The sequence below is a fragment of the Aulostomus chinensis genome, chromosome 10 (assembly GCF_037954235.1).
Source record: "Aulostomus chinensis isolate RoL2024-O1b breed Wild chromosome 10, RoL_Achi_v1.0, whole genome shotgun sequence".
Classification (NCBI taxonomy): domain Eukaryota; kingdom Metazoa; phylum Chordata; class Actinopteri; order Syngnathiformes; family Aulostomidae; genus Aulostomus; species Aulostomus chinensis.
This window is the reverse complement of record NC_141329.1, coordinates 7,643,349-7,668,663: the sequence shown is the minus strand read 5'-3', so window position 1 is coordinate 7,668,663 and position 25,315 is coordinate 7,643,349. Positions and strand designations below refer to the sequence as shown.

General features: G+C 41.7%; 2 protein-coding genes and 1 long non-coding RNA gene across 6 annotated transcripts; 1 reads left to right on the top strand and 2 right to left on the bottom strand.

The window, feature by feature from the left end:
* Positions 1-5,372: 5,372 nt before the first annotated feature.
* Positions 5,373-7,666, bottom strand: LOC147254258 (uncharacterized). Of its 2 annotated transcripts, none has more exons than XR_015118028.1 (4): positions 7,518-7,666; positions 7,147-7,226; positions 6,706-6,885; positions 5,373-5,999 (listed from the first exon to the last, which is right to left on the bottom strand). It is a non-coding gene; the product is annotated as an uncharacterized LOC147254258 (long non-coding RNA). The 2 variants fall into 2 exon arrangements; XR_015118027.1 differs by having other exon boundaries at positions 6,706-6,895; positions 7,148-7,226.
* Positions 7,667-8,940: 1,274 nt separating this feature from the next.
* Positions 8,941-18,505, bottom strand: LOC147254257 (uncharacterized). Of its 2 annotated transcripts, none has more exons than XM_086215863.1 (22): positions 18,384-18,505; positions 17,794-17,927; positions 17,316-17,423; positions 16,604-16,678; positions 14,028-14,136; positions 13,347-13,399; positions 13,087-13,167; positions 12,869-12,952; positions 12,628-12,774; positions 12,377-12,502; positions 11,888-11,927; positions 11,752-11,792; positions 11,612-11,666; positions 11,427-11,542; positions 11,125-11,238; positions 10,936-11,031; positions 10,592-10,675; positions 10,301-10,483; positions 10,102-10,188; positions 9,912-10,019; positions 9,783-9,827; positions 8,941-9,616 (listed from the first exon to the last, which is right to left on the bottom strand). In XM_086215863.1, the coding sequence occupies exons 1-22, from the start codon at positions 18,403-18,405 to the stop codon at positions 9,275-9,277; spliced, it is 2,250 nt and encodes a 749-aa protein (XP_086071989.1). In that variant the 5' UTR covers positions 18,406-18,505; the 3' UTR covers positions 8,941-9,274. The 2 variants fall into 2 exon arrangements, with proteins under 2 accessions (XP_086071989.1, XP_086071990.1); XM_086215864.1 differs by having other exon boundaries at positions 10,936-11,033; positions 11,130-11,238.
* Positions 18,506-19,305: 800 nt separating this feature from the next.
* On the top strand, positions 19,306-25,063 carry tp53i13 (tumor protein p53 inducible protein 13). 2 transcript variants are annotated; one of them, XM_086215862.1, is made up of 9 exons: positions 19,306-19,574; positions 19,915-19,992; positions 20,205-20,240; positions 20,497-20,555; positions 20,752-20,830; positions 22,175-22,303; positions 22,560-22,772; positions 22,904-23,780; positions 24,194-25,063. In XM_086215862.1, exons 4-9 carry the CDS (start codon positions 20,515-20,517, stop codon positions 24,298-24,300), a joined length of 1,446 nt encoding a protein of 481 aa, XP_086071988.1. In that variant the 5' UTR covers positions 19,306-19,574; positions 19,915-19,992; positions 20,205-20,240; positions 20,497-20,514; the 3' UTR covers positions 24,301-25,063. The 2 variants fall into 2 exon arrangements, with proteins under 2 accessions (XP_086071988.1, XP_086071987.1); XM_086215861.1 differs by having other exon boundaries at positions 19,306-19,795.
* The last annotated feature ends 252 nt before the right edge of the window (positions 25,064-25,315 follow it).

The window sequence follows — 25,315 nt, the reverse complement described above, 5'->3', positions numbered from 1 at the left end:
TCACTTCCGGCTGATTCCCACCTGGCTACCTTCAGGAGGTGACAAATTGAATGAAAATAACGAAAGATTGAAAAAAGTTAAATTTTCATGTTCTCCGTAGCTTGAACGTTCAATACATCAGGCGTAAGAACGTCAGTTAACGCTGCCCATCTCTGTCATCAGTCACATAAAACGAGAGAATAGAGTCACAAGTCAAACAACATCAACATGAACAAATGCAGCCTTAAAGTTAAAACAAAAAAACAGCAGCCATTGAATAACGAGGGACGCTGGAAGCCAGAGTCAAAGGTGGTGAAAGCAGCAAAGCACTTCCTGAGTAGTAGGCTAGTCTTTTATCAACGAAATATTTAAATGATTAATTATCAGCTTATGTGTTATACACTGATCATCATTAAATCTTAAATCACAGTAGTACGTTATGTTTTTATTATATTATATATAGGAGGAGGTACACTGACAGCGGGCACATTTGGGGATGTGCCACTGCTAATTTTTATAGAGCTGCTCCCCTTGGTGTACAGTGCTTTCACAGATTTGTTAAAAATAACCACATTTGTTTCATGCAGTCATCATAAAATCAGGCTGTAGGGAATCAAAGGCTTTATAAAAGTCAACAAGAAAAAGTATGAAACCGTCATGTTAAAATAAATCCGAATAATCCAGTACAGCTAAAGTTAAGAGTATATAATTAAAGCTGCAAGCAGCGTTGTTAGGGCCTGAGCCCCCGCGCGGCCTACGGCCGCGTCCTTGACACCGGCCCGAATCCAACGGTGTAATCGGCAAATCCCTAGGCCTTGTAGTTTAGGAGATACGAGCCTCAGTGCGCTGCACAGTGTGACTGCAGAGGTGAGAGCCGGCCCTTTAAGAGCCCCTCCCTTCTCTGCTCGCTCTCTGCTGTCTGTGTCAGAGTGGAGAGCAGAGGAGGATTTGGCAGTTTAACTGTGAAACACAGTCATAACTCTGCATATATGGGTCAAAAGTGGAATGTAAAGACATCAGTGCGTAGAGTTTTTTCTCAGGAATTCAATGGTGTGCTTTTTGAATGTGTGAGTGTTTTAATTTAGAAGCGACAAGTGTTTGTTTGAGAGTATGTACATGAGGGCAGAGAAGCTCCAATTCTGGTTTCCATGACTGCAGTAAACAAATCTCTGCCATGTCTGTCAGAGCTGAGAGCAGAGCTGAGAGCAGAGCTGCCAGCTGGCTCATTAAAAACCCCTCCCCCGCTGCACTTTCTTTGATCTGTGCTAGAGTGGAGAGAGTGGAGGATTAAGAGAAATGTAGTGTGTAAAAGCTGAATAACTCGGCCTACGTTGGTCAAAAGTAACACAAAATACCATATTTTTGTAGGGATTTTTGTCAGGAATACAGTGATATGTTTTTAAAAGCTGTGCGATGTATGGTATAGACGTGAGAAGCATTTGTTTGAGAGTATGTACCCTGAGAGGACACGCTCCCCCCATAGACTTCCATTGTAAGCGTGAAACGTGTCTCCCCCACTTTGAGAGCTTATAAAATCCAAACCGAGCGCGTAGTATATTATTCTTACTGAACTTTTAATCAGCACAGTTGGGAGAGTAATGTGTGAAAGTTTGGAAGCCCTGGCATTTACGGTTTAGGAGGAGATAGATTTTGTTCGGGGAGTAAAAAAAGTCCTGATTTTGACAGTTTTGTCCAATTTGTGGACATTCTGTTGGAGATAGGTGAGGGGTCAGAGTGTAAGAATTGTTCGTCTTGATGAGACGAGTCCAACGGTGTTGGTCCCATGTCTGTGGGAGTTTTGTGTGAGGAGTTATAGCGCGCGAAATTAAAAAAAATTATCTTTTTTTTGTGTGGCTCCCTAGGTGGCGCTATAGACTTTAGTGGCGTTTTTGTTTTTGATTAGTGAATGTTGAGACATACCGAACGATTGTGGCAAATTTCAGCGAATTTCATGCATGTTCAGGGGGTCAAATTAGATTATGCGCGTTATGCGCATTATGCGCATATAGCGCGCACTCATTGAGAGCAAGAACAGTATAATACCAGGTTTTGAATGGGTGTGTATGTGAAAACTGGCTCCGGGCCGTCTGGCCCAGTTGCCTCATGGGTGTTGGGGGGGCCTGGGACACTGTTTAGTGTGTGTTTTTAGTGTTTTTAGTGCTGCTAATGTGTTGCTCTGCCGAGCAAACATAATAGGGTCTTCGCCAGAAGTACCTTCTGGCTCAGGCCCTAATTAGGAATAAGTCCATTTTGCATTGGCCCACTGCCAGACACTCGGCGGTTCTACTTCGTAATGACGTCGCACTCCAAGCTAAAGCGGTAGCTAGAGGCTTTCTTCCCTGCGCATGCGCAATCGAGAATAATTATTTGGCGCCAATGTACAGTTGCCCCGCTACGGTCCGCATTCACACTATATATACCCTGTGTGACAATAAACCTGATCGGTAAATCTCGTCAGCCTCAACAACGTCAAAAGAACGCCTTCCACCGCCGCGCCGCAGTTGAACCTCCGTCTCCTGACTACCCGTTGGGCTACTCGGCGGTCTCGGACCTTTGCTGCTGCGGCGAACGGACTCACCTCCCGGGCTGCGTGTTCCTGCTGCGCTTGCTTGTCGTCGAGGAGCTGCGTCGGTGAACCTGCGACTTGGCCGCTGGTAAAGACGGTACTTGGAAGAAGCTGGAGGAAGAGGACTCCGTGCAGGGATCTCGTGATTTCGTTTCTTCCATCGCTGGCTCAGTGTCCGATGGTGGATCGGAAAGTCGACCCCGGCCCTGTCCACCACCTCCCGTCCTAGATTCTCCTCGACTCTGCACCGGGGAATCGTTAACATGCAGGCCGGTGTAAGGAGAACTTGATTCCCGCCAGGTCCATCGGCACCTGCACGCTGACTCGTGATTATTTCGTCCGGGACGTCACATCCGGTGTGGCCCCCGGCTCCTGAGCTCTGTCTCTCTGACGTCTTGAATTAAAAAGTCCTCAATGAATAAAACACGTAATATGGACCGCAATGAACCAGAAACATGACCTCTGGTCTCCAAACCAGCATCAGCCACTGGAAATGACTGACATTTCATTGAATTGTGTATCATTGTGATTCCATGTAATTTTAATATTTTAGTGCGGGTTAATATGGAGATGAAGGGACACTTATTTAGTATGAAGTTTTTGTAAAATTTCAGAACTTAGTTTTCTACACTGTTGAATTTTGGTGATGTAGAGACTCCCAAAGTAGTGCTCGGTACTAGTACCAGCGTGAGGGTTTATTCACTTATTTAGAGTCTTGCAGACCTTTTTTTTCTTTAAAATATTAATATAGAAAAATATTTTTTTCACATGGAAAAAAAATGATTTCCCTTTTCCAATGTGTCCAATATTTTAGTGTAAAATTCAAAGATTTTGCTGTCCAGCAAATTAATCATTACCCTCTGCACATGGCGGTTACATCAAGCTTTAATCGGTGTTATGATTCAATAATAGCGCAAATAAAACGCCGACTGTAACAGAAAACAGGGGGCAGACAAACTAAACGTGAAGGCGAACCGAACCTCTCACTCTCCTACACACACGATCACCTCATCAGGTTTTAAAAAGGCTCAGTCACATCATTTTTACCATTCGGGTCGCAGTGACTCAAGTGTTTCATGATAATTTGCAATAACACACTACAGTATTGAGGGAATTTCTTTGAGAGGTTCTCAATGACGAGCATCATCGAGGGGGGAAAAACTCCAGTGCTCACTGATGAAAGTGATCAAGCCGCATCAAACAACCTTCTAATCACTCGGATCAAAACTTGCTTGGTTTCTACCCCAGGATTTAACGTCTCAGCCAAAAACAAGCATCCAAACATCTGAAGGGAGTCACGTTCTACACACCTTAATTAGATTTTTAGACTTTAAGAAGAAAAAAAAATCAATCTAATTGGAGAACACGATGAGGACGGTGCCCTTTACATGCAACTCTCCTTTCATCCCGTCTTTGGCCCGAAGCTGTTGGTGGGATTTCACAGACATGAAATGCAAGTGAAGGGATGTTTCGGAAAGCTCTGACTTTTCCCACCTCCCGCCGTCTCTTTCTCACTAAACTTAATTCCGAAGCGTCTCCAGTCGCTTTCTGCAAAGGTGCTGCGAGTTGCATCATACAGAATTAAACATCCAGCACATGAACACTGTTTTTAATGCTACACATGATGGAATTTTTCCCCAAAGGCTTTGGATTTATGCTGTTAAATTATGAAATCTTCAATCGTTTATCAGTCAGACTTTCATTTATCAGTAAATGACAAACAACACACGACAGGTATTGAGGACCCTGCTTGCTGGCGTCTTCATGAATTGATTTTAAAATGTCAAAATAAACAAACAAAAATTCGCAAATGACCTTAAAACTACATTTTATCAAATCATCCAAAAACCCCAACATATATTTAAAGTCGTAAAGGGGAAAAAAAAGGGGGGAAAAAGGAGTTGCAACTCTTCACATTTGGGAATCACAGATGTTGGGAGTTGTTGCTTCAAGGAGGTTTTTGAAAATGAATCAATTAATATTTAAACATTTAAAAAGAATTATCAGATACTTTTGTCTTATCAGATACTCTTAGTTTCCCCTTCCTAGACAGGTTTTCTTGTATTTCGTTTTTATTTTCTTCACTCAGATTGAGGGTCTTAAGACTGAGTGAGCGCAGGGCTTCGGACAGGACAAACAGAATTTGACTAGAATGTAAAATAGTTTAACATTCAGTTTCTCTTCTTCAACCAGAAGTTAGAAACTCCATGTTCTATGAAAAGCAGTAAGTTGCTGTTTGTCATCAAAAGAGCTCGTACCTCATAAATTATTTTCACCTTCGTAACGAAATACAGGTTTGAACGCGAGAAATGCTTTAAAGTGAGATTTCTCAGCAGCCCACAAGGATGTTTTTCTTGATTTAGAAGTGATTCCTCTATAACCGCTCCATTTTTCTTTCTCTGAGGATTCATAAAAGATTCAAAAGGATTGTAGGAGAGCCTCAGTGCTAAATGTTGTAATTCTCTTCTCCTGACAGGCCCGGCTGGAGTTTACTGTAACTAGAATATTGATGACAGGTGAATGGATCCTCCACTTTTCAGTGGTACATCCCATTTTTCAAAGCTTTGTTGTTGTTGTTGTTAGTTTCTGCACAGATGCGTCCAGCTGCGTCATGTTGCCACCAAACGCAAGTGAGTTCCATGAAAATCATTTGTATTTTTTTCTTCAACATTACTTTTCTGCACCAAAAACATCTCATCCATTTAAATATCAATTTCAATCATCAAAAAGGACTTTATTTTGTGTGTAAATCAAGAAACTACAAGTCCTCTCATCTTTCACAGCCTTCAAACTTTGATTTAAAAAAAAAACCTGGGAAACACCGCCATCTTGTGGTGAAAATCACACTTTACTTCAAAAGGAACCTCAGAGAAAACCAGCAGGTACGCTTGAGGGTTCATGAAAATGTTTGCATGCACAAATTTGTTCTTACCCAAGAGGCCTTTTTTTAAACTCTCACTTCAGTCTTTTGGTGACATTAAAGACTTGCACGCTAGTGAAAAAAAACACAAAAAACATAATGGATGTTACCAAATCAGACTTTTCTTCCTGTGTATAAGCTTAAATTTAGGGGAAAGAAAAAGTCGAATTTTTCAAAATATTTCAAGTTAAAGGCATCAGAGACACACTATGTACCCGCCATTTTTTAAATTTATTTTTAAATAATAACTGTGGCCTTTTTGATTTTTTTTTCCCTGAAAGTTATCAAGCTTCGCCCCTCAATCCAAGCTTTAGAGTGTAAAAACAAATCTGTGCACAAGAACACCTTTCATGAATGAGGCCCATTGACTTCTAGTAGTTGACTTTTCACGCTGGTCACTGAGACATAGGAAAGGACAACAAGGAACTTTTTCTCTCTCTCTCACACACACACACACACACACACACACACACTATGCCAGTAGACAAGCTCATAGTGTGACGGTGCAGACGGGTCCCTCAGGAAGCATCAGTCCTGAAATGACAAAAAAGGACAATGCTGTTACTGCAGAAAGAAAACATGATTTATTCAAGCTTGGCGGCTCCGATCTTTTATGTATGAACAGTTCTGGCAGCTGCTGAAGCCCTAACAAGCACCACCTTCATATTTGGAGCAGGAATGTTACAGAGCCTCGTCAGGCCGCGACAGGTCTCAGAGAGCTGCATTCACTGCAGTTCAGAGGCGGCACTTAGGCAACATGCCCGTCCTATCTGACCTGTTTCTCTTCTTCAGCCTGTACTTACCCACTTCCTGTTTGCATACCTAAGACCAAAACTTGCCCTGTTTCCTCTTCACCTGCAATGAAGGTAATTTAGCTAAAAGGTGATAAGAGTGTGGTGCGAGAGAAAAGCTAACATGGGAGATCTGGACAAAGGGCACAACGGGAGACAAGATAGGTGGAGAAAAGGTTTGACTTTACTGGCACGGCTGGTCAGACCTGTTGACGATGTTGTGCAGGTACAAGCGAGCTGATGATTCATCAGGCAACCTTTGAATACGGGCGTGACAAGTATGTCACCTGGCGAGTGGCATTTTACTGTGGTTTACAGGTTTGCTGTGAGAACGTGTGGCGGGGTATGTAGAGAGGTCACCACCTTCCACGAGAGCTGAGCTGTGGCACGGACAAGAATCCCGCAAAGTAAGGCTTGTTCATTCGGTTAAACAGAATTCTAGAAGTTACCTCGTCGCTGCTGGAAGACGAAGATGAGGAGGAGGAGGAGGAGGTGTCTGAATGGTTTCCATCCTTCTTTTCCCCTTTTTTCTTCTTCTTTGACTTATCCGCGTCACCGGACTTATCCTTGCTGTCACCAGACTTTTCCTTACAGCTGGACTTATCCTTATCCTTGCTGTCACAGGGTTTCTTGTCATCCAGAGGAAAAAAAAACAGCAAATGTCATATTCACTGATTGATCAGTTGAGCTTTGAGTTACTGGTTATGAAGCAAAGAGCCGAGCAAAACAGATCCCTTCACTTGACAAGAGCCACATGGCCTTGTTGTTCAAAAACACTTGGAATCACAAGTAGATTCATACAACATTTATTGGAAAAGGATGTTTTTTTTCTGAAGCTGGAGAAGCTCTAAGAACTGAGCCTCCGCACACTCACAAACAAAACCGCCTACCTTTTTGTCTTTACTCCATGGCCAACTGAACTCATCCTTTTGAGCCTCCTCCTTCTTCACCTCCTCATCCTTTCCTAAAGCTGCAGGGAAAGAGGAGAGATGAATGAGAGCATGCCTCATCAGAATTAAACAAAGTATCATACGAATTACAGTTCGGCTGCTTTCACTAAAAACCAAGGTCACACTCAAACACACTTGTTTGTTTTATTATTGTTTTTTTACACTATGGTGCAACTATTGGATAATGAGTGATGGAGTGAAACACACACGCACACACACGCACACACGTATCACTCTTCAAGTAATTAAGACTTGAAGACAAGAACAGTCATCGTACATTTGAATTACGGTGAAGTTAAAGTCGAACCTACCGCTGGAGAGACTGAAATCCATCGTTGCTTCTGCCTGCGCGCTTTTCCAAACACCGAAACCGGCGCAGACACACACACACACGTTGCTCTTGTCTGTCAATACACACGGACAAACCGCACTTTGAGCATGTGACTGAGTGTGACCCCACCTCCATCTCCGATTCAGCATACAGGTGCATTCAGGTGCGACTGGATATACAAGGACTTACATACTCACTGAGAACCTTTTCATAACTATAATTATAATACATAAAATGTTGCATCTAAACTCTTGCATAACCGACTTCTACAGGTGGGATGTATCTTATTCTGGTTAACGCCTGTGCCTCTTGATAGATGTGATCCATTTCATAAACTTTTAATTTTAATGATAGTTACTAAGCCAGTCTAACACGTTGGAGGCATCTAATTGGTTGTAATGTAACTTACACTCATGGTACTAAGTACTTTTTCCATGTTAACGGCTGTAACCCCACTGAAACACTGCAGTTTAAATACAAGGAACAGTAACAGCAGTAAATGCGTACCAGATAACATGAATCTTGGTTTTTAACATAAATAAACCTGAAATGTGTCTGTCGCACACTGTCTCCAAAGCATGCTGAGAACTCTGCCCACCTACCCCCAGCATGCTACCATGTACATACTGTATGGTAGCAGGGTGTAAGATGCTAGCTGTAAAAGCATCCACGGAGAGGCACAACCAAGCGGCGGGGGTAGTGAACATCTGTACCCGGTATGGACGAGAAGTACCCAGATCCCAATGGGACATGAGAACAACAGGGTTAAGGTGCCGCTGGACTTCAGCTTCCAGACTAACAAACAGATCCTGGCGAGCCAACCGCACATAGTGGTGGTGAACAAACAGCTGAAGAGGGCAGTAATGATAGATGTGGCAATACCAGCTGACGCCAACATCAGGAAGAAGGGACACGAGAAGGTTGAGAAGTACCGGGGGTTTAAAAGAACAGCGAGCACGGATGTGGAAGGTCAAGGCTGACGTGATCCCTGTGGTAGTAGGAGCACTCGGGGTCTCATAATTTACTCAGGGAAGTGTCCTATAAAATACGACAACGTTCATGTTTATTTTTTGATAGCTATGATATTAATAAAGTGAGATTATTTTGTGTGTGTGTGTGAGATCTGATGAACAGTCCAATTGCACGTGTTGTACTGTGGTATATCATGACACGCCTACTCACACTGGTCATATTCAGTGGAATTGTGTTGAAATAATTCTCATTTACTGTCATCAGATGAAAACATTGTTGGATGCTTTTATTCAAAAAGACTTAAAAAAAAATTGTGTCAAGTAGTGCACCGTTCAGCAAGGCCCCTCTTTACTGTTAGAGTATAACATAATTTTACTCTAAATCAAAGTACTTTTATTTATACTGCTAAAACAAATCATACAAACAGACATGGCAAATCATGTTTTATTCTCTGAAGCAATTACTGAATAATGTGAATAATTTCAAGTCACTGCGACATTTCCCACACAAATGTGCTTTTTCTTACGTTCAATGTGAAAATTATCCTTTTAAAAAAAAACAACAACAACAACAAAACAATTTTCATGGCGTGTTTATCCAGGGGCAAAAATTCACGCCGTGACTCCCAAGAAAGCACATATTTTTTATCTAGAATGCTCTCCACACATTTGTTTTCACTCAGATCAGAGCACAGCTTCACCTCTCACCTGTGTACCACACAAGCCAGATTTATCTTATCAGTGACATCTATTTCAACCCGTGACATCATTGGTAAGGATTGTAGCCTCTACGATCACTAGAGGTGTAGAAGGTAGACGGGCGTGTCCCTCCCTGGCCGTACCGCCTCGGACTGCCCATCAAAGACTCCATGGGGCTGAGAGGTCTGCGGATGGGGGGCCGATCTCCCGTAGTCAGTGAAGAGGCAGGGGGGTTGGAGGCTGCTGAAGGACTCACAGGATCCAGCTTCAAGGTGGGTTTGGAAGGAAGGGATGAAAAGCTGATGGTCGGAGGTTTGAAGCCGCTGCCGCTGGATGCTGGAAGTTCAGTCGCACCTGAACCTGAAGCCTCCGTTTTTGACTCACCGCTTTGCTCAACATCAGAGCTTTTCTGGAATGAAATCAAGCTCACATGAAGGACAGTGTACATGAAAACTAATAAATCTGATAGGTGGGAAACAGAGGGAGGATTTTGGAGGTCATTTTCTTAGGTTAAGGAATCCATGATGTAAGAATGATTTTTTTTTCTACAGGATGTGTAGTCAGATCAAGCTTACGGTCTTCTTCTTCTCCTCAGTTTCTTTTCCAGATGAACCAGAACTCTGCAGGACAAGCAGACAATCAGTAAGATTCAGATATATAAATAGAATCAATCTAATCATGCGTCCATTATGTCACCAGGTTACCTTGTCCTTCTTTTTCTTCTTCTTCTTGTCTTTCTTTTTGTTTTCCTTATCACTGTCACTGGAACTATCAGATGAACTTGAGGAACTTGATGAACCCGAGCTGGAATCCTGGTCATTTTTTAATTTGGTGATGAGATGCTCGTAAAACAAAACCTGAAATGTGAATTCTCGATAAATCTACAGAATGTACCTTCTTTTTGTCCTTCTTCTTTTTCTTCTTCTTGTCTTTCTTCTTCTTTTTCTTCCTGTCATCATCACTGCTAGAAGAATCCGAGTCCTTCGATGTAAACACAGTCATCGTGTGAGCGTTTCCGATGTTTTTTTTCTTCTGGAGCGCCATCACATCACCTTGAATTTCCCCCCAAAATATCACTTCTATGACAACATACCTTTTTCTTGTCTTTCTTTTTCTTCTTCTTATCTTTTTTCTTCTTTTTCTTTTTGTCATCATCACTAGAAGAGTCACTGGAGGAGTCAGAATAGGACGAAGAAGAGGAAGAAGAAGAATCCTTCTTTTTATCCTTCTTCTTCTTCTTTTTCTTATCTTTCTTTTTATCCTTTTTCTTCTTTTTCTAAATAAAAAAAATATGTATACTTGTGAATATTTTTTTTATCATAAAGTGACATTGATATTTTCAACCCCTGGGAGTGTCCTATTATGATTATACTGTCGTCCTTACCTTGTCGTCATCACTATCAGAGGAGGAAGAGGATGAGGATGATGAGGAGGAAGAGGAGGAGCTATCATCAGAAGAGCTGGATTTCTACAGAGGATATAAGCAGGTCAGTCACACCGCCTCACTGACGCTGGGACGCGGAAGTGTAACAGTTTTAATGGCTAAACAAACACAAAACTGAGGTCACAGTGTTTGGAAAAATATGAATTATGTAAACCAGATATGAATATCAGAAGATTCGTAGTGCATCCACGAGGCTAGAAATTCAGTCAAATCAGATGTTTAAGACTGAATTTCCTCATCCTCATATTTTCTCTTTTTTCCCCATCAACATTCCTAACTTTTACCTTCTTCTTCTTCTTCTTCTTCTTCTTTTTCTTCTTCTTTTTCTTCTTCTTGTCATCTTCACTATCAGATGAAGAAGAGGAAGATGACCTGGAATCCTGTGAAGACAGGTAGAACAGGAGATGAAGTAATATTCCCACCAATTGAGCACTAATGCAATAAAATCTGAACATACAAAAGAATAAACAAACCTTCTTCTTCTTCTTCTTCTTCTTCTTCTTTTTCTTCTTCTTTTTCTTTTTCTCATCTTCACTGTCTGATGAAGAGCTATCAGAGGATGAGGAAGAGGAGGAGCTGGACGAGTCCTATGGACGAATAAAAAATAATGCATGCATATCAAACATTAAGATTCGATTGGACAAAATTATTAAAACGATCTGTGAGTTTTCAGTTCATCCAATCAGCAAACAGAAAATCTTAATCTGTCATCAACATGGAAATTAATAATCTTCTTTTGGGAACCAACGCATTGTCTTTGAATCTCTGTGAAGACCTTTTTCTTCTGCTTCTTCAACTTCTTCTTCTTCTTCTTTTTCACCTTCTCATCCATTCCTTCTCCCTCATCATCACTCAGGTTGCCTTCCTCAATTCCAGCATCTGCTCCCGCCCCTGGATGAGAGACAACTTTACAACACAGACACCCCAAAACCTCAAAACCCTCCAGGGTAGCCAACATACCAGTCAGTGGAGAGGCCACTTTGCCGTCTTCTGCTGAAGTAAGCTCCTTCTCAGTCTGCCGAGACGAAATAAAGCCATGTTTCTCCTGTGTGTTTGAGCGCGTGTGTGTGACATACATTCTGCACATGAGAATATTTCACCTTTTCATCAACGATATCTTGTTTTTCATCTTTGTCAGCACCTGAACCAGTAATCAGTGGAAAAGCATCAACATCAAGAACAGGTTTGGTTTTGTTACCCTGTCTCTTACAGGCACCGAGAGGTGGACACACTCACCGGCTGCGGAAGCTCCGCTGAGCTGATCCTGCTCTTCATCCTGTGTAAAAGCATAAATACTGAACTTTAATGAAGTTTAGTCTTCACACACACACACACACACACACACACACACACACACACACACACACGTGTAAACAGCAAGAGTACGAGCTGATGTATCTGTAATGGAGTACCATCAGCAACAAGCCCTGGCAGGCATATAAACGACCACTCACTGCTGCTAAGGTGTGGAATCTTAGCAAATCTGGTTCATTCTCTGTAAAAAAAAAAAAAAAAAGAGAGAGAGAGAAATATACTCTTTCTTTCTTCTCTCTCCCTTTTTTTTTTTTACAGTAGTACATTAAGAAATGGACACCTCCTGTTGGCAGGACACTAAAGAAACATTGGGTTTGACATTCTTTTAATACAAAACCCCATTAGTATGAAGTCCTCAGTCCTGGCCCCCTTTAGTTTAAAAATAAAAGAATATAGAAGGGCAGCTTTCACCTTTTTATCATCCTTCTTCTTTTTCTTTTTCTTATCTTTTTTCTTTTTCTTCTTCTTCTTCTTATCTTTATCACTATCGGAAGACGATGAGGAGGACGATGATGAGGATGACGATGAGCTGGAATCCTGCAAAAACGTGTGTGCGTGTGTAACTTATTCTGCAACACAACTCGTGTAATAGAAATGATGGGCCTGACTAGGGGAGTAAACATGCAGTCAGGAGACTCCTATTGGCCTCCATGTTGCTTTACCTTTTTCTTGTCTTTCTTCTTCTTCTTGTCTTTTTTCTTCTTTTTCTTTTTCTTCTTGTCATCTTCACTGTCAGAAGAGGAGGAAGAAGAGGAGGAGGAGGAGGAGGAGCTATCCGAGGAGGAGGAGGAGGAAGAGGAGCTGGAGTCCTAAATAAAACAACAATCATATTGTTTTGACTCTTTTAACTTACAAAATAACATTTCTCTCTGTTGAATTAATCAAAAATGATTAAACGCCTACCTTCTTTTTCTTCTTCTTCTTTTTCTTCTTCTTGTCATCCTCACTGTCTGAGGAGGAACTGTCTGATGAGGAGGAAGAGGAATCCTGAGAAAGAGAGAGAATTCAGTCAGTGAATAACAAGTGTTTTGTATTTGTGACATTCAATTTAAAGTGATGCTTTTCCAATAAAACAACAGCTGCTTCACATCAAACTGCTGTTTTAAAAACTAATTTGCCACCTTCTTCTTCTTTTTCTTCTTCTTTTTATCCTTCTTCTTCTTTTTCTCTTTCTTCTTGTCGTCATCGGATGAGCTTAAATCCTGAAGCAAGCCGACAGATACACGAGAGAAGAGGACGAAAACCTCAAATGAGATATAATTTGTTCAAGGATTACAGATATTTAAACTGCCAGGGATTACACACGGAGGTGAGGACTCATCATGTCCCTCATAATCCCAATCACACACTTGACAGCCACAGCATTCACTTTCTCTCTCACCTGCTTCACTTTCATGGCATCTGCTGACTGCTGCTCCCCCTCGCCATCGAGACCTGGAAACAATAAAAGCATGAGAATTGAAAGCGTTTGTTTTGACAAATGAAGGAGACGTTGCGACTGTTGCGTGGTGATTAACGCCTCCATAACCTGATTTGGAGCACACACCACCGCTGAAGATGGTTATCCTCAGATAAATAGAAGGTTTTATGGCCAGAATGCTTCATGATTACAACAATAATAAATATCCCAAAGCTGCACTGCTGCTCCATTCGCCCCAAAACTCATCGCTCATGTCATTTATTGCAGTAAATTCAGTGTAATGACAATGTTTGACTGTAGGAATCTGGGTGTGACACTTAAAGATATGAATCAACTCTGCCCTGGAGCAAAATGTCTAAAGTATAAAACGTGAGACGTGTCCTTCTTTCTTATGCAGGAGAACTTAACTGGCTGTTCAATTATATTTACAGAGTCAACAGCAGACACAACAAACCCAAGAAGCTGTTTTTTGGGGGGTTTTTTTGCACCAGAAGCAAACAATACCACTGAGGGTGGGACTATGATCTGCAACTCAGGCTTTTGAGGAGAAAGAACAGAGTTTGGAAATGTAGCAATCTCCTGAGACTCCAGCAGCCACCTATATCAAATAAGTTCATGTTGCACCTGGAGAAGTTCACTCACCAGTCTGAGATATGATAACATTGTCCCAGATGTACTCCTTCTCCTCCCCCTTCTCCTCCTTCTTCTTCTTCTTCTTCTTTTCCTTTTTCTTCTTCTTCTTTTTGTCATTCTACAAGGGAATATCTTTTTTATATCATTTGGAATGATGTACAACATGCGTGTGCTCATTTGTGAAGTAAGTTAGAGCGTTACATTTGTTAATCAGTATGACCAGGTCACGGTACAGCGTCAGCTACTAATTTACTCAAGGATTTTTTCTTGTCTTTACATTTAGATCAAAAACAGCCCCACCTGCTGTTGCCATGCAGCCGATACAAACACAAGACATAAAATTCATGTACCGTATTTATGATGTTACAAATCAACTGCTGAGATGGACATATGATAAATGATATCTACAATTTTCATGCATACACATATGCACCAAAATATTTCCCTGCTTTGTGAGGTGAACCACATAGAAACTACATATATCACATCTAAGTCGAGTGTCATAACTTGTGGTTGACACAGGAGGCGTGGGCTGGGTGTGGTCCGCTCTGTCAGATACCTCCATTATCAGATTCAGCCTCCGCCTAGTGCACATGCTAATCACGAGTGCTAGTCTTCTAATAGTTTCTTTTTAACTGCAAAACAATCCATCACCTCAAAAGACTCACAAGCAGCAGTACTGAACTCACAAAGACTTTCTTTCCCCCCAATGCATTCCTTCTTTGTTTATCTAGAATGCGGAAAGACACAGCCACGTATATGCAGTGTGAGCTAATATAGTTTTCCTAGTAACTATGGCTGGATCAGGAAGATGTGACTTATTCTGGACTGCGTACTTGAGGGTTTTTAAGCAGACATTTTGGAATAGCTTTGCTGCTATTTGCCATCAGTGTTCATTGGCTTCAAGCTAAACACATGTGGCTGGCTCTTCCTGCATTCTGAAGTCACAACGATGTAATGCAGCGGGGAAACACGTGTTTGTGAGCTCATGACACTAATTTGTGAGGTAAAATATATATTTGGGTGAAGTATCACTTTAATTCTTTACACCTGATCAACAAAGATGAACAGGGTTTCTCCATCCACACAATACATCGTGTAACCATGGGATGGCAGTTACTTGAATGTTGCTATTTTAGAGAGAAACAGAAATAGAAATGGCATGATATTATGAAGTCGTTTGAACAACTTAAAAAAGAGTTTAACTTACCGAACCATGACTTCTACAAATTTCTACAATTAAGACACGACCTTCAGAAGCACAGAGAGTGGGAAAGTATTTGTAGAACACCATCTAAGCTGGAGGAATTGCTGTTGTCGGATTTGGAGGGGGAGACTAAAAAGGGGTTAATATCAAAAATCTGTAGAGTACTACAACATGAATGTAAGGACAACAATTTGGATGTTAAGGAAAAATGGGAATTAGAAACAAATACTATTATACCAGATGAAAATTGGGAGGAAACATTCAGAGCAGGACACAAATTAACAAGCAGCCCAATGTGGAGGGAGTCTGACTGGAAGGTGAAGATGAGATATTTCAACACTCCATCTAAGACTTCAAAATATAGCAACACATCTGAACTGTGTTGGAGAGGATGTCAGTTAATAGGAGATTTTACACACATATTCTGGGATTGCCCACAGCTGTTGAACTTCTGGGAGAATGTTCGGAAGGAGATTGGGCAAATTTTGGACATTAATTTTGCTTTGGACCCAGCAATGTTTATCTTCGGCATACCACCTGAGAATCTGACAGACAGAAACCTGATTGCTTTGTGGAGGATTTTGATTCTGATCGCTAAAAAGACAATAACAGCCTGGTGGCTAAAGCCAGAACCTCCAAACATATCACAATGGAGGAATAGAGTAAAAAATGTATACATCATGGAAAAAATCACAGCAAGGTTACAGCTGAAAACAGGACAGTTTGCTGAAAGATGGGCACCAGTGAAAACAGTATTGGAATTATAAACATCAACATTTTTTTTTTTTCATGTGTATCTTGGAATAAGTATCTGAACACTTGTCTGGAATATTTGTCTGCGCATCTCTGTCATGTTCTATCTGTGCTGTATGTATGTTAAATAAAAAATAAGTTCAAAAAAAAAGAAATGGCATGATATTTGTGTGCGCTTTAATGTTGAGAAATCAGCGGACGATTGATCTACTTAAGCTGATTTGCTACAAGTCTATAATGAATTCTCAGTTCTGAGAATGATGTTAACCTGAAGAAAATCCCACTGTCTTAGCAAACTGTTTTGTCAACTTTTACATCCCCACCTACAGCAATGACATAGTTAGGATCCCCTATGAGCTGATGAGACATTGTTTGTGTAATGCCTGGGCCTCCATTTAGCAGAGCTGCATTAGAGGGTTCTACAGGATTAACACTAAGACACATTTGAGCAATATTTTGGCCTCTACCCACTTTGCGCATTTGCAAGATGCTTCTCTTGCCGCCGTGTGTGAGGCAGAGCTCTGCGGTGGTGAAAGGGGTGTGATGACAGCTACTCGTGTGAGACATGTTAAAGCAAGGATGAAAAAATAATATTTAGAACACCCTTGCGGTAACTGCGGCATACCTCACTGTCGCTTTCTGAAGAGCTGCTGGAGGAGGAAGAAGATGAGGAGGAAGATGAGGAAGATGAGCTGGAATCCTGCAGAGAAAAAGAGAGACAGAAAAAGAGAGAGAGAGAGAGAGAAGGGCGGGGAAGTTTTTGCTCAACTTCGTGTGCGCACATTGAACAGGTTTATTTATACCATCCTTTGTTGCGGAAAGTGAGAAATGAGAAAGTAAATGAGTGAGTCACTGCAAAAACACAGGAGTGTGACTTTGTCATGGCTGCTTTGAGGGAGCAGTGCAGCTGGCAGCGGGAGGGAAGGGCTCCTCATGCACTTGGAAACACACTAAAGGAACTCCCTACCCTTCCATTGCAGTAGTAATGAGGCATGTATACGCCCATCTCAGCTATGCTGTGAGCCAATCGTACCTGCTGCAAAAGCGACAGTTGATCTGCCTACAAAATAAATGAACGCCATTCCCTGGCATGCATGTTGCTGTTTAACTGGTGGCTGCTTTGTGCATCTGTGCAACCAAGATTTCTGCAAAGCTCATCTCCATATGTTGCTGCAGGACAACATCCTCAAGAACGTTCTTAGTCGGAGTGAAGAGAGGGTCCTCTGATGATAAAACCAACTGATTAGAACTGTTGAAGACATTTTGTGGAGAACTCTGTAATTGAACAGCAGCCAAAACATTAATAATGCTGAGGATTCCATTTTAAAGACACATACTTTCTTTTTCTTTTTCTTTTTCAGCTTCTTCTTCTTTTTCTTCTTTTCTTTCTTGCCTTCATCCTCACTGTCCGAGGAGGATAGGGAGCTGTCGTATGAGTACACTTCCTATAGAAAGACAAATAGTCAAAACAAGAATGAATTATTCTACGAAAGACGATGCATTTAATAAACTTTACTTAAATGTTATGAGGTATTTAATTTAAAATTGCATCTTTCCATCAATAATAATATAAATAATAATAATAATAATATAAATAATAATAATAATAATAATAATACAGTTAAACTTCAGATTTACAGTATCATTTCGGATGCAAAAACAATATGTTTTAACCAAGAGAAAAATATGGAAATTCAATAAGTAGCAAGAAAAATAGACAGAATTGTTTTTATTTTCCAAGAATCATATTTTGTTATAATTGGGTCCCATTTGCAAATGATTCCTCTGTGTGTGTTGGGTGGGTCCCATGCTCACCTGCCCCTCCTGTGTTCCTGCAGGGTCTCCCTCCACCTTCGCTTGGTCTGCAGGCTCGGTGACTTCAGCGAGGGGTTGCAAACCCCTGGGAGAGGCCACAGCTGACTGCTCCACAGCGGCAGCTCCATCTGGAGCTACAGGGTGACAGGAACAGAGATTCTGATCTAAAATCCTCCTTTGATGAACAGTCAGTTTCTACAAACATGAATAGTGGCTGGGTTGCAAGCACTGTCTCAGAGAGAAGAGTGTGCACTTCCTGATTTTCCCACTTCCTTAAATGGATGTAAAGGGGGATACGATCAATCATGACATGCACATTGATTATTGATGCTCTTTGACATTAATAAAACACATAGCTGTCTTATCAAAACTATCATGTACCGTACCATGTCCTTGACAGGAGTAGAAAGAGTCATACTTTTGTGTCAATAGACTAAATAAGTGGGAGTGTCACACATCGATAAAGCAGTAATAAATGTTCCGTGCTTCCTTCCTGCAATAATAGTTGACTGGTAAACAGAGACAAGTCATTTTAATTTCACGCAGCATTTTTCATCAAATTATTAACAACAAATGTAAAATAATCAAACCTTTGTGGAGTGTATGCTCCATTCTGATCTGGACTCCGCTGCCCAGGGACCAGGCCTTCTCTAACACACTGTGCAGTTGAATGACAAGGTGTGTGTGTGTGTGTTAATCTTGAGTGATGTGGGTGGGGTAAAGGGTAAGTGTCAAATTGCCTAAACTTCAAAATAAAAGGCCCTTTGGACGGAGACATTTAATATTACAAAATCCAAACCAAATTAATATTTAATGCAAAAAACATTGTGTTCTCTAAAATGTCTATGTGTACATTAAACTCTCTTTTTTTTATTCCAAAAAGACTATAAAACTGTTTTACTTTGAAAACACTACGGATTATCTCCGAATGGCTGGTTTACCTGCATAAGCAGGTAATGCCAGTTATTGTTTGTGGTGACACGGAAGCTTAGTAGCCATTTGCACGGTCTGCTGGAGCAGACAGGTTTACAGTAAAGTTGTAAGCACTATTTAGTAAAAGATACCAAACTGCTCATACAGGGAAAAAAACACGAAAAAAAAACAAGAAAAAAATGTTCTTCAACAAACGACCGATTCATAGACTCGATAACCCTGATTTTAATTCATAGTCCGTTATTTTGTCGCCTCCAAGAGGACATTCAGAGTACTGCTCCTGTAAATTTAACTTGTTTAAATGGTTTGTTCCTTCCCGAGTTCCGTAGCTGTGGTAAAGGTCGATAGAAAGAGCGTGTAACGGCATAGTGTAACAGAACACACATTTCACTTTCAAAATAAAACCATAAACATGACAATGAATACATTTACTCTAAGATCGACATGTTGGTTCCTGTATAGTGTCATGTAAATAAAACCAAAAACGAATTCAATATAACTATAAAAATATATAACTGCGTACTAATGATAAAGTAATGAAAGCGTATACCTCAGTCATATTTTGAAAAGACAGAGAAAACGCAACCTTTCAATATTCTACTTCACTTGACAATTTTGTGAAAGAAGTGGTGTAACAAGTACGCTTTTTTGTTTAAATTTCTTCGTGGCAGGTTAAGGAATATCGCTGTTTAGTTTAACGTTACCATGTAAAGCAACTAGAGAGCAGCGTTTTTTTCCAGAGTAGTAACCGGTACCGACATGGTTACACGGTAACCGCCTCAACGACATTTTCACCTCTCGCCGCTCCTCTCTGATGGAACTTTGTCATCGAAAATGCGTGTTTAGGCGTAAGTAAAGGTCGTTTTGTTGTAAGCGGACTTGTATCTGAAGGGAGTCGTGATGCGAAAGTAGACGTCGGTCTTTTTCACACCTCAATGACCGGCTGGTTGTCAACATGTCGAGCCAAACCACGCCGCCGCTGACGGTGACGGTGCTGGCCGCGCTGTGGGTCAGTTTGGGTCGGTGTAGTGTCATCGAGTTTTCCGGGCCACGATGTGACAATGGAAAGGTGGGCGGTGGTCAATTAATGTCAGATACCGTGTGTCTGTGCGCGCGCCAAGTTGTGTTTTTTATGAATGAGTTATAGTCATCTTTAAATGCAATCCTTTGGTGTGTGTGTGTGTGTAGCTGTCGTTGGAAAGGGACCTGCCTAAGGATGCTGTTTATTGGGATTGTCCAGTGTCTACCTGGCCTGAGTCCACAAAGGTAACAATGGATACAGCAGTCCGCCTCCTCTTCCTCCTCCCCATCATCATCATCTAATTTATTCTACACATTCGCCTCAATGTCATATACAGATGATGGTGATGACATCATAGTCTAAACAAACAGGTGTTACGCTCCACTTATAACAGTCCTGTTTGTTAAGTTCGCCGCTCCAGTTGTTGTGTAACTGTTGTTCTCCCTCTTATCTACAGAGACTTCCCTGTATTGACACTGTCTATGATGCTGAGGTGAGTTTAGAAGTTCTTGATGGGTATTTTTTTCCTCTAACCTTCCATGTAGTCATGCGACACGGCTGCTTCCTGAAATCAAAACCCAGCAGAATTGTGTTGAGTGATGAATGGACACATCTTTGAAAGCTAGTAACATGTTGTAACTTTCATCTCAACACCAAACCGCTTACGTTTTGATACTTATCTCGGTGTTTGGTTTTAAAATGAATGAGCCGATGAATGATAAATTTGACCACATTGTGCCCTCTAACAGCCGGCCAGGCAGAGATGCATGGACACATCGATCACCTACGCCCTCAACATTCCCAACAGGTGAAGGAGAGAAGTTCCTCCAACTGGGGGATTCACTTAATAGCTGTCTATATACAGTACATACTCTTTCTTCGTTGAGTTTGTGTGTGTGTGTGTGTGTGTGTGTGTGTGTGCTTGCTTGCACATGCGCGTTAACTGCAGTTGTTATGGATGGATGCAATTAAAGACGTGTCTGTTACTGGTGTGTTTTTTGCAGTGGTGCATACAGACCAGTAAGAGCAGAGAGTGGAGAGTACTTATACTGTCCTCCTCAACGGTGGCTCAACAACTTGCATGTAGGTCCAACGTCCCTTGTTGCTTCCACTCACTCCACACAGTATTGACCCGTCTTATACAACAGGGTCAGAAAGGAGACCCCGATCATCACAGTTTTGTACGATATATTAAAATGGCCCATCGCGCTATAATTTCCTGACTTTTGAACATTCTAGCTCCTGTTTTATTTACTCCCAGAGCTACAGTCTATCTCATCACCGATTGCGTCAAACCTCAGTATGAGTTTCTATGCTTTAATGAATCAACAACATGATCATTAATAAAGTATTTAACAAACAGTGATGTCATGTCAGGGATATGAACCAGTGGTCCTGTTGTTCTCCGCGGTGTCAAAATCTTATAAAATCACAGTTTTTTTTTTTAAACCTACAAGTTTGTTGCTTTCATTCGATTTTTTTTCCTGCAGGGCAAAAAAAAAACCTTTTCAGCGCATTAGGAGGAGACATAATATTTTTGCATTCCCAAACACATCCTGGATAGAATAATTTTTCCAGTTTAGGAAACACCAAAGATGTGCAGGGCGGGGAATTTGTTTAAAATATTGTGTCATCCTGCAAAATTACATCAATATTCTTCTATTTATTTTTTGGCTATGAATAGACTTCCAGGGGTTCTATCAGAGATTCTTAAATCCACCATCGTGTTGCTGTGACTTGCAGAGCAAGTCATGTGGATGCACCTATCCATGTACGTGGAAGTGCAGCGCGTGAACTCAGTCCTGTTACCACGGCAACAGAAGCTGAAAGTACAATAACAATACCTGAAAGTCTCATACATGTTCTCCTTTAGGCGGGGCAGCACAAGCTTCCAAGCTGCTTCTGCTCCATTCAAAGCGTTTGTTGCAAAGCATAACAGCGTTTTCTAAGAGAGTTTACAGCTGCAGTGAAACGTCTCACACACTGTCTGGATATAATCCACCTCAGGCAATCAACACTGTAAGGCATGGATGCGGTATGTGCTGGATGAAGGAGAAAACAGACCAAAATGGTGAAGGAGAACTGAAACAACAAAGCGAAACAGCAAAGACAGAATTATGCAAAGCACTGAGAGAGGAAGATGAAATGGTGGATCGGAGAAAAAACCAGGAGATCACGTTACCGTCTGGACCAAGTTGCGACCGCGAGAGTTGGAAGGGAAGAGTTGGCAGCTCTTGTTAAAACTCAAACAACAGAAAACAACACTGGGCTCTTTATGCAGCATATTCTTTTTTTAAATAGATGTTTGATAGGAAAGAGAATGCAGAGGTGAAGGGTTTCCTAAGTATCACTGGTTATTCGTAACCTTAGTCTTAAAATCGGACTAATATTTGCAGCGTCTGCTTGTGTTTTCTGTGTATTTGCCAGCATGGAGCGACTGTTCTTCTCTACCACCCCTGTGCTCCTCTCAGTGAGCGTCTCCTCCTGTCTGTCCTGGTTCGCTCTTGTCTGCCTGACTACATCATGACCCCACATCCACAGCTGCGGAGACACACGGTAGGAAACCTCTGCTGCGTGGCACACTAAAAACCAGCGAGGGAAAGTTACTGTCTGTGTCTTTTTAATACTTCGGCAGGACAAAACAATTGAAGATGTAACAGAATCCAACACAGGTTTAGCTTGTATGTATTGAATTAGAAAGATACGTTTGAGCACTGTCGAGCGTCACGTGACTTCTAACTCTATAAGGAGAGTTTGAACTTGTGGAAGGAGCGGTGGGAGTAAGTGTGTTGTTTGCCGGTGCTGTGTGCAGCCGATTGCCCTCGTGTCTTGGGGTCGCACGCTGGAGCTGTCCAATCTGGCCTCTTCAGACGTCTGTGATTGGCTGGAGGCTACAAGAGCAACCACAAGAAATCAACTCAGGAATGTGAGGCAGAGAAACAAGTACAACCTGCTGTTGACCCGGTCAGCAGAGCCACGTGGACAGAAACACACACGTCAAGAAGCGCACTCATCAGAAGTGAAGGTTTGACTAACTGCTGTGTTATGATGTGTTTGCTTTGACCACTAATTCTTTTTTTGTGATATGACAAACAAACAAAATCTTTAAAGACATTTGATCGTATTTCTAAAGCTACTGTTCCTGTAAACCTCCAGGAGTCTTTTAGGCAGTGCTGCGAACACATCGTCTCTTCCCGGCTGAACGCAGCAGTGGAGGTGAAGCTGAACTCCACCACGGTAGAAAAGAATATGAGCTGGGAGGCAAAAACAAGACAGAGGAGAGCTGCCATCAGAGAAAAGCAGGAGGATGTTGCTGAAGGGAACATAACAGCTGAGGTCAAGCAGACAATCAGAGTCATCAGCAAGAGCGAAAACAACGACAGCAGCACACATGGACCATCAGCAGACACAGCTTTCTCAGACCCCCCTGGTACAAGGGATGCTTCATCTCTGTCTGAGAACCAGGATCACAGCCTCACACCCCAGCCCACAGCCCCCTCAGGGTCCAACGTGTCGCTACACCTCAGGACATCTGATTCTCAGAAGCACAGGCTTAAATCCCTGGCGCTAAGTTTAAAAGGTGACGCACACTCAACTAAACCTATCATGAAAGAGAAAGACTCAGCTGTAGACAGAAGAGCAAGAGGAAAGATGAGGAATAATGAAGAGGTAGACATTAAAGAGAGAGAAGTGGGTGAAGGACACAAGCACAGTGACACACATTCCCGTAAACACGCACGCCCACAGTCAGCCAGCGACCTTCCAAACACGCCCGTTGACTGCGAAGGCTGCAGGGCAGGAGAACTCTGTGAATGCACAAGGGGCTCAGGGCCTGAGGGCCAAGCCACACTTCTGAGTAAGGGGTTACCAAAGACCCCCAGGACAGACGAGGCGGTGTGGGCTGCAGCAGCTCTGGGCTTCCTGCTGGTCCTCCTCACCCTTTCGGTGCTTCACACCCGCCTGTACCGCCAATGGAGGACCGCGCCCAGCCTGTACTGGCATGACCCCCGGCAGGACTACGACAGCGTGGCAGGTTGGTGGACATAACATCACCAGAGACCACAAACACACACACACACACACACACACACACACACACACGGGACAGCTAATTGTTTCGGTTGTATGTTTTGGGATTTTCTTGTTTTTGGGATATTGCAAGAACATCACAAGGGAATTTCTTTGTATTTTTTGCAAATGTTCACTGTGACTCAGAGATGAACTGAAAAGATTTTGGCGGTCGAAGGTCAAGGTCACTGTTACACACACCCATCACAGCAGTATACAACTGCAGTGTGGTACTTCCACTTCTTCTGATTCTCTGGATGATCCTGTTAAGTTCATGCTAATCTTTAAGGGCATATATACTGTATGCCCATCTGTCTATAACCACAGGTAACACACTGCAGCAGTGTTATCAGTGTGTCCTCTGCTTGTGTGTTGTAGACATTATTCGCAGGAGGCTGCGGATTGCAAAGAGAAGACGGAAGAGAGGCAGAAGACAGGAGTGTGTCCTCTTGCCCAGCTCCTCCAGCTCAGATGAAGACCTGTAGAGAAATGAAGGAAACATTTCCAACAAGACAAGTGTGTTGTGTGTGTGTGTGTGTGTGTGTGTGGTGACGGTGACCACAGGGGGCTTGGCCAGAACAGATATGAGACTTGTGTGTTCCATGTATTCCATATATGAATTGCTGTTTCTCTCTCAGGACTGGACAGGTTTTGGTTGCTGGTTAAATAAATAGATGAAAATGAAATGAGAACCAAGGATCAGTCAACAACTTCACTATTACTGCAGCTATTAGGCACAATGCATGAGAATGGAGGAAAATGATGCATCGCTGACCTGTGTTGGTCCAGTCAGAGACAATTTTGGGAGGAAATGAATATTTGTTACAAGAGAAAGGTGGCAAGATTTGCCTTTAACATAAACATTAGTTCCAAGAGTCACAAAGTAAACCATATATCTTATATATTTATGTTGAACTTCATGATCCATTGATCTGATAGTCACCTCCACGGCACTCAGCGTATCGGCTCCCATGTGTGTTACCCTGCCCAAAGTCGCCTTTTCTTTTCTTTTCTTTTCTTTTCTTTTTTTGTACTGAAAGACATTTCTATTTTTTAGTTAGTTTTAGAAATAGAGGAGTTATATTTTCTTGTTTTTACCTGTGAATGTTTGCATGTAAATATGTAAAGTTGCTGTTTTAAGCAACTTTATGTGTTTGGTTCTGCACAGAAATCTATGCTGTCTATTTTTTGAAGATGTTTTTAGACAGAAATTGAGAGAAGGATTTATGGCATTAAACAAATTCCCAGGAGTCCTTGCGTTCGACTGTTGAATGAGAAGTGAACAGCAAATATCAGCTTGTTTTGCAATGAGTAATGGAAAAATATGGAGACTGAAACAAGAAATTTGCATTTCATAACTTCTAATGCAATGTTGTGTGTTGATGGCTTTTTTGTTGTAGTTTTTAGCTCCAACTGTGTTCGGATTATCTTCGCTCATTGCAAAGTTGAAAGCCTTGTTTGGCAGCAGCTCTACGAAACTAAAGAAATGACTTTCTGATT

Coding starts and splice junctions, on each gene's coding strand:
- LOC147254257 (XM_086215863.1), bottom strand. CDS start 18,405: ATGGAGCATACACTCCACAAAG. Junction 17,424..17,793: donor CAGGAACACAGGAGGGGCAG/GTGAGCATGGGA, acceptor GTCTTTCTATAG/GAAGTGTACTCATACGACAG. Junction 11,032..11,124: donor AGAAGAAGAAGAAGAAGAAG/GTTTGTTTATTC, acceptor CTGTCTTCACAG/GATTCCAGGTCATCTTCCTC.
- tp53i13 (XM_086215861.1), top strand. CDS start 19,682: ATGTCGAGCCAAACCACGCCGCCGCTGACGGTGACGGTGCTGGCCGCG. Junction 19,993..20,204: donor CCTGGCCTGAGTCCACAAAG/GTAACAATGGAT, acceptor TCTTATCTACAG/AGACTTCCCTGTATTGACAC. Junction 22,304..22,559: donor CACAGCTGCGGAGACACACG/GTAGGAAACCTC, acceptor TGCTGTGTGCAG/CCGATTGCCCTCGTGTCTTG.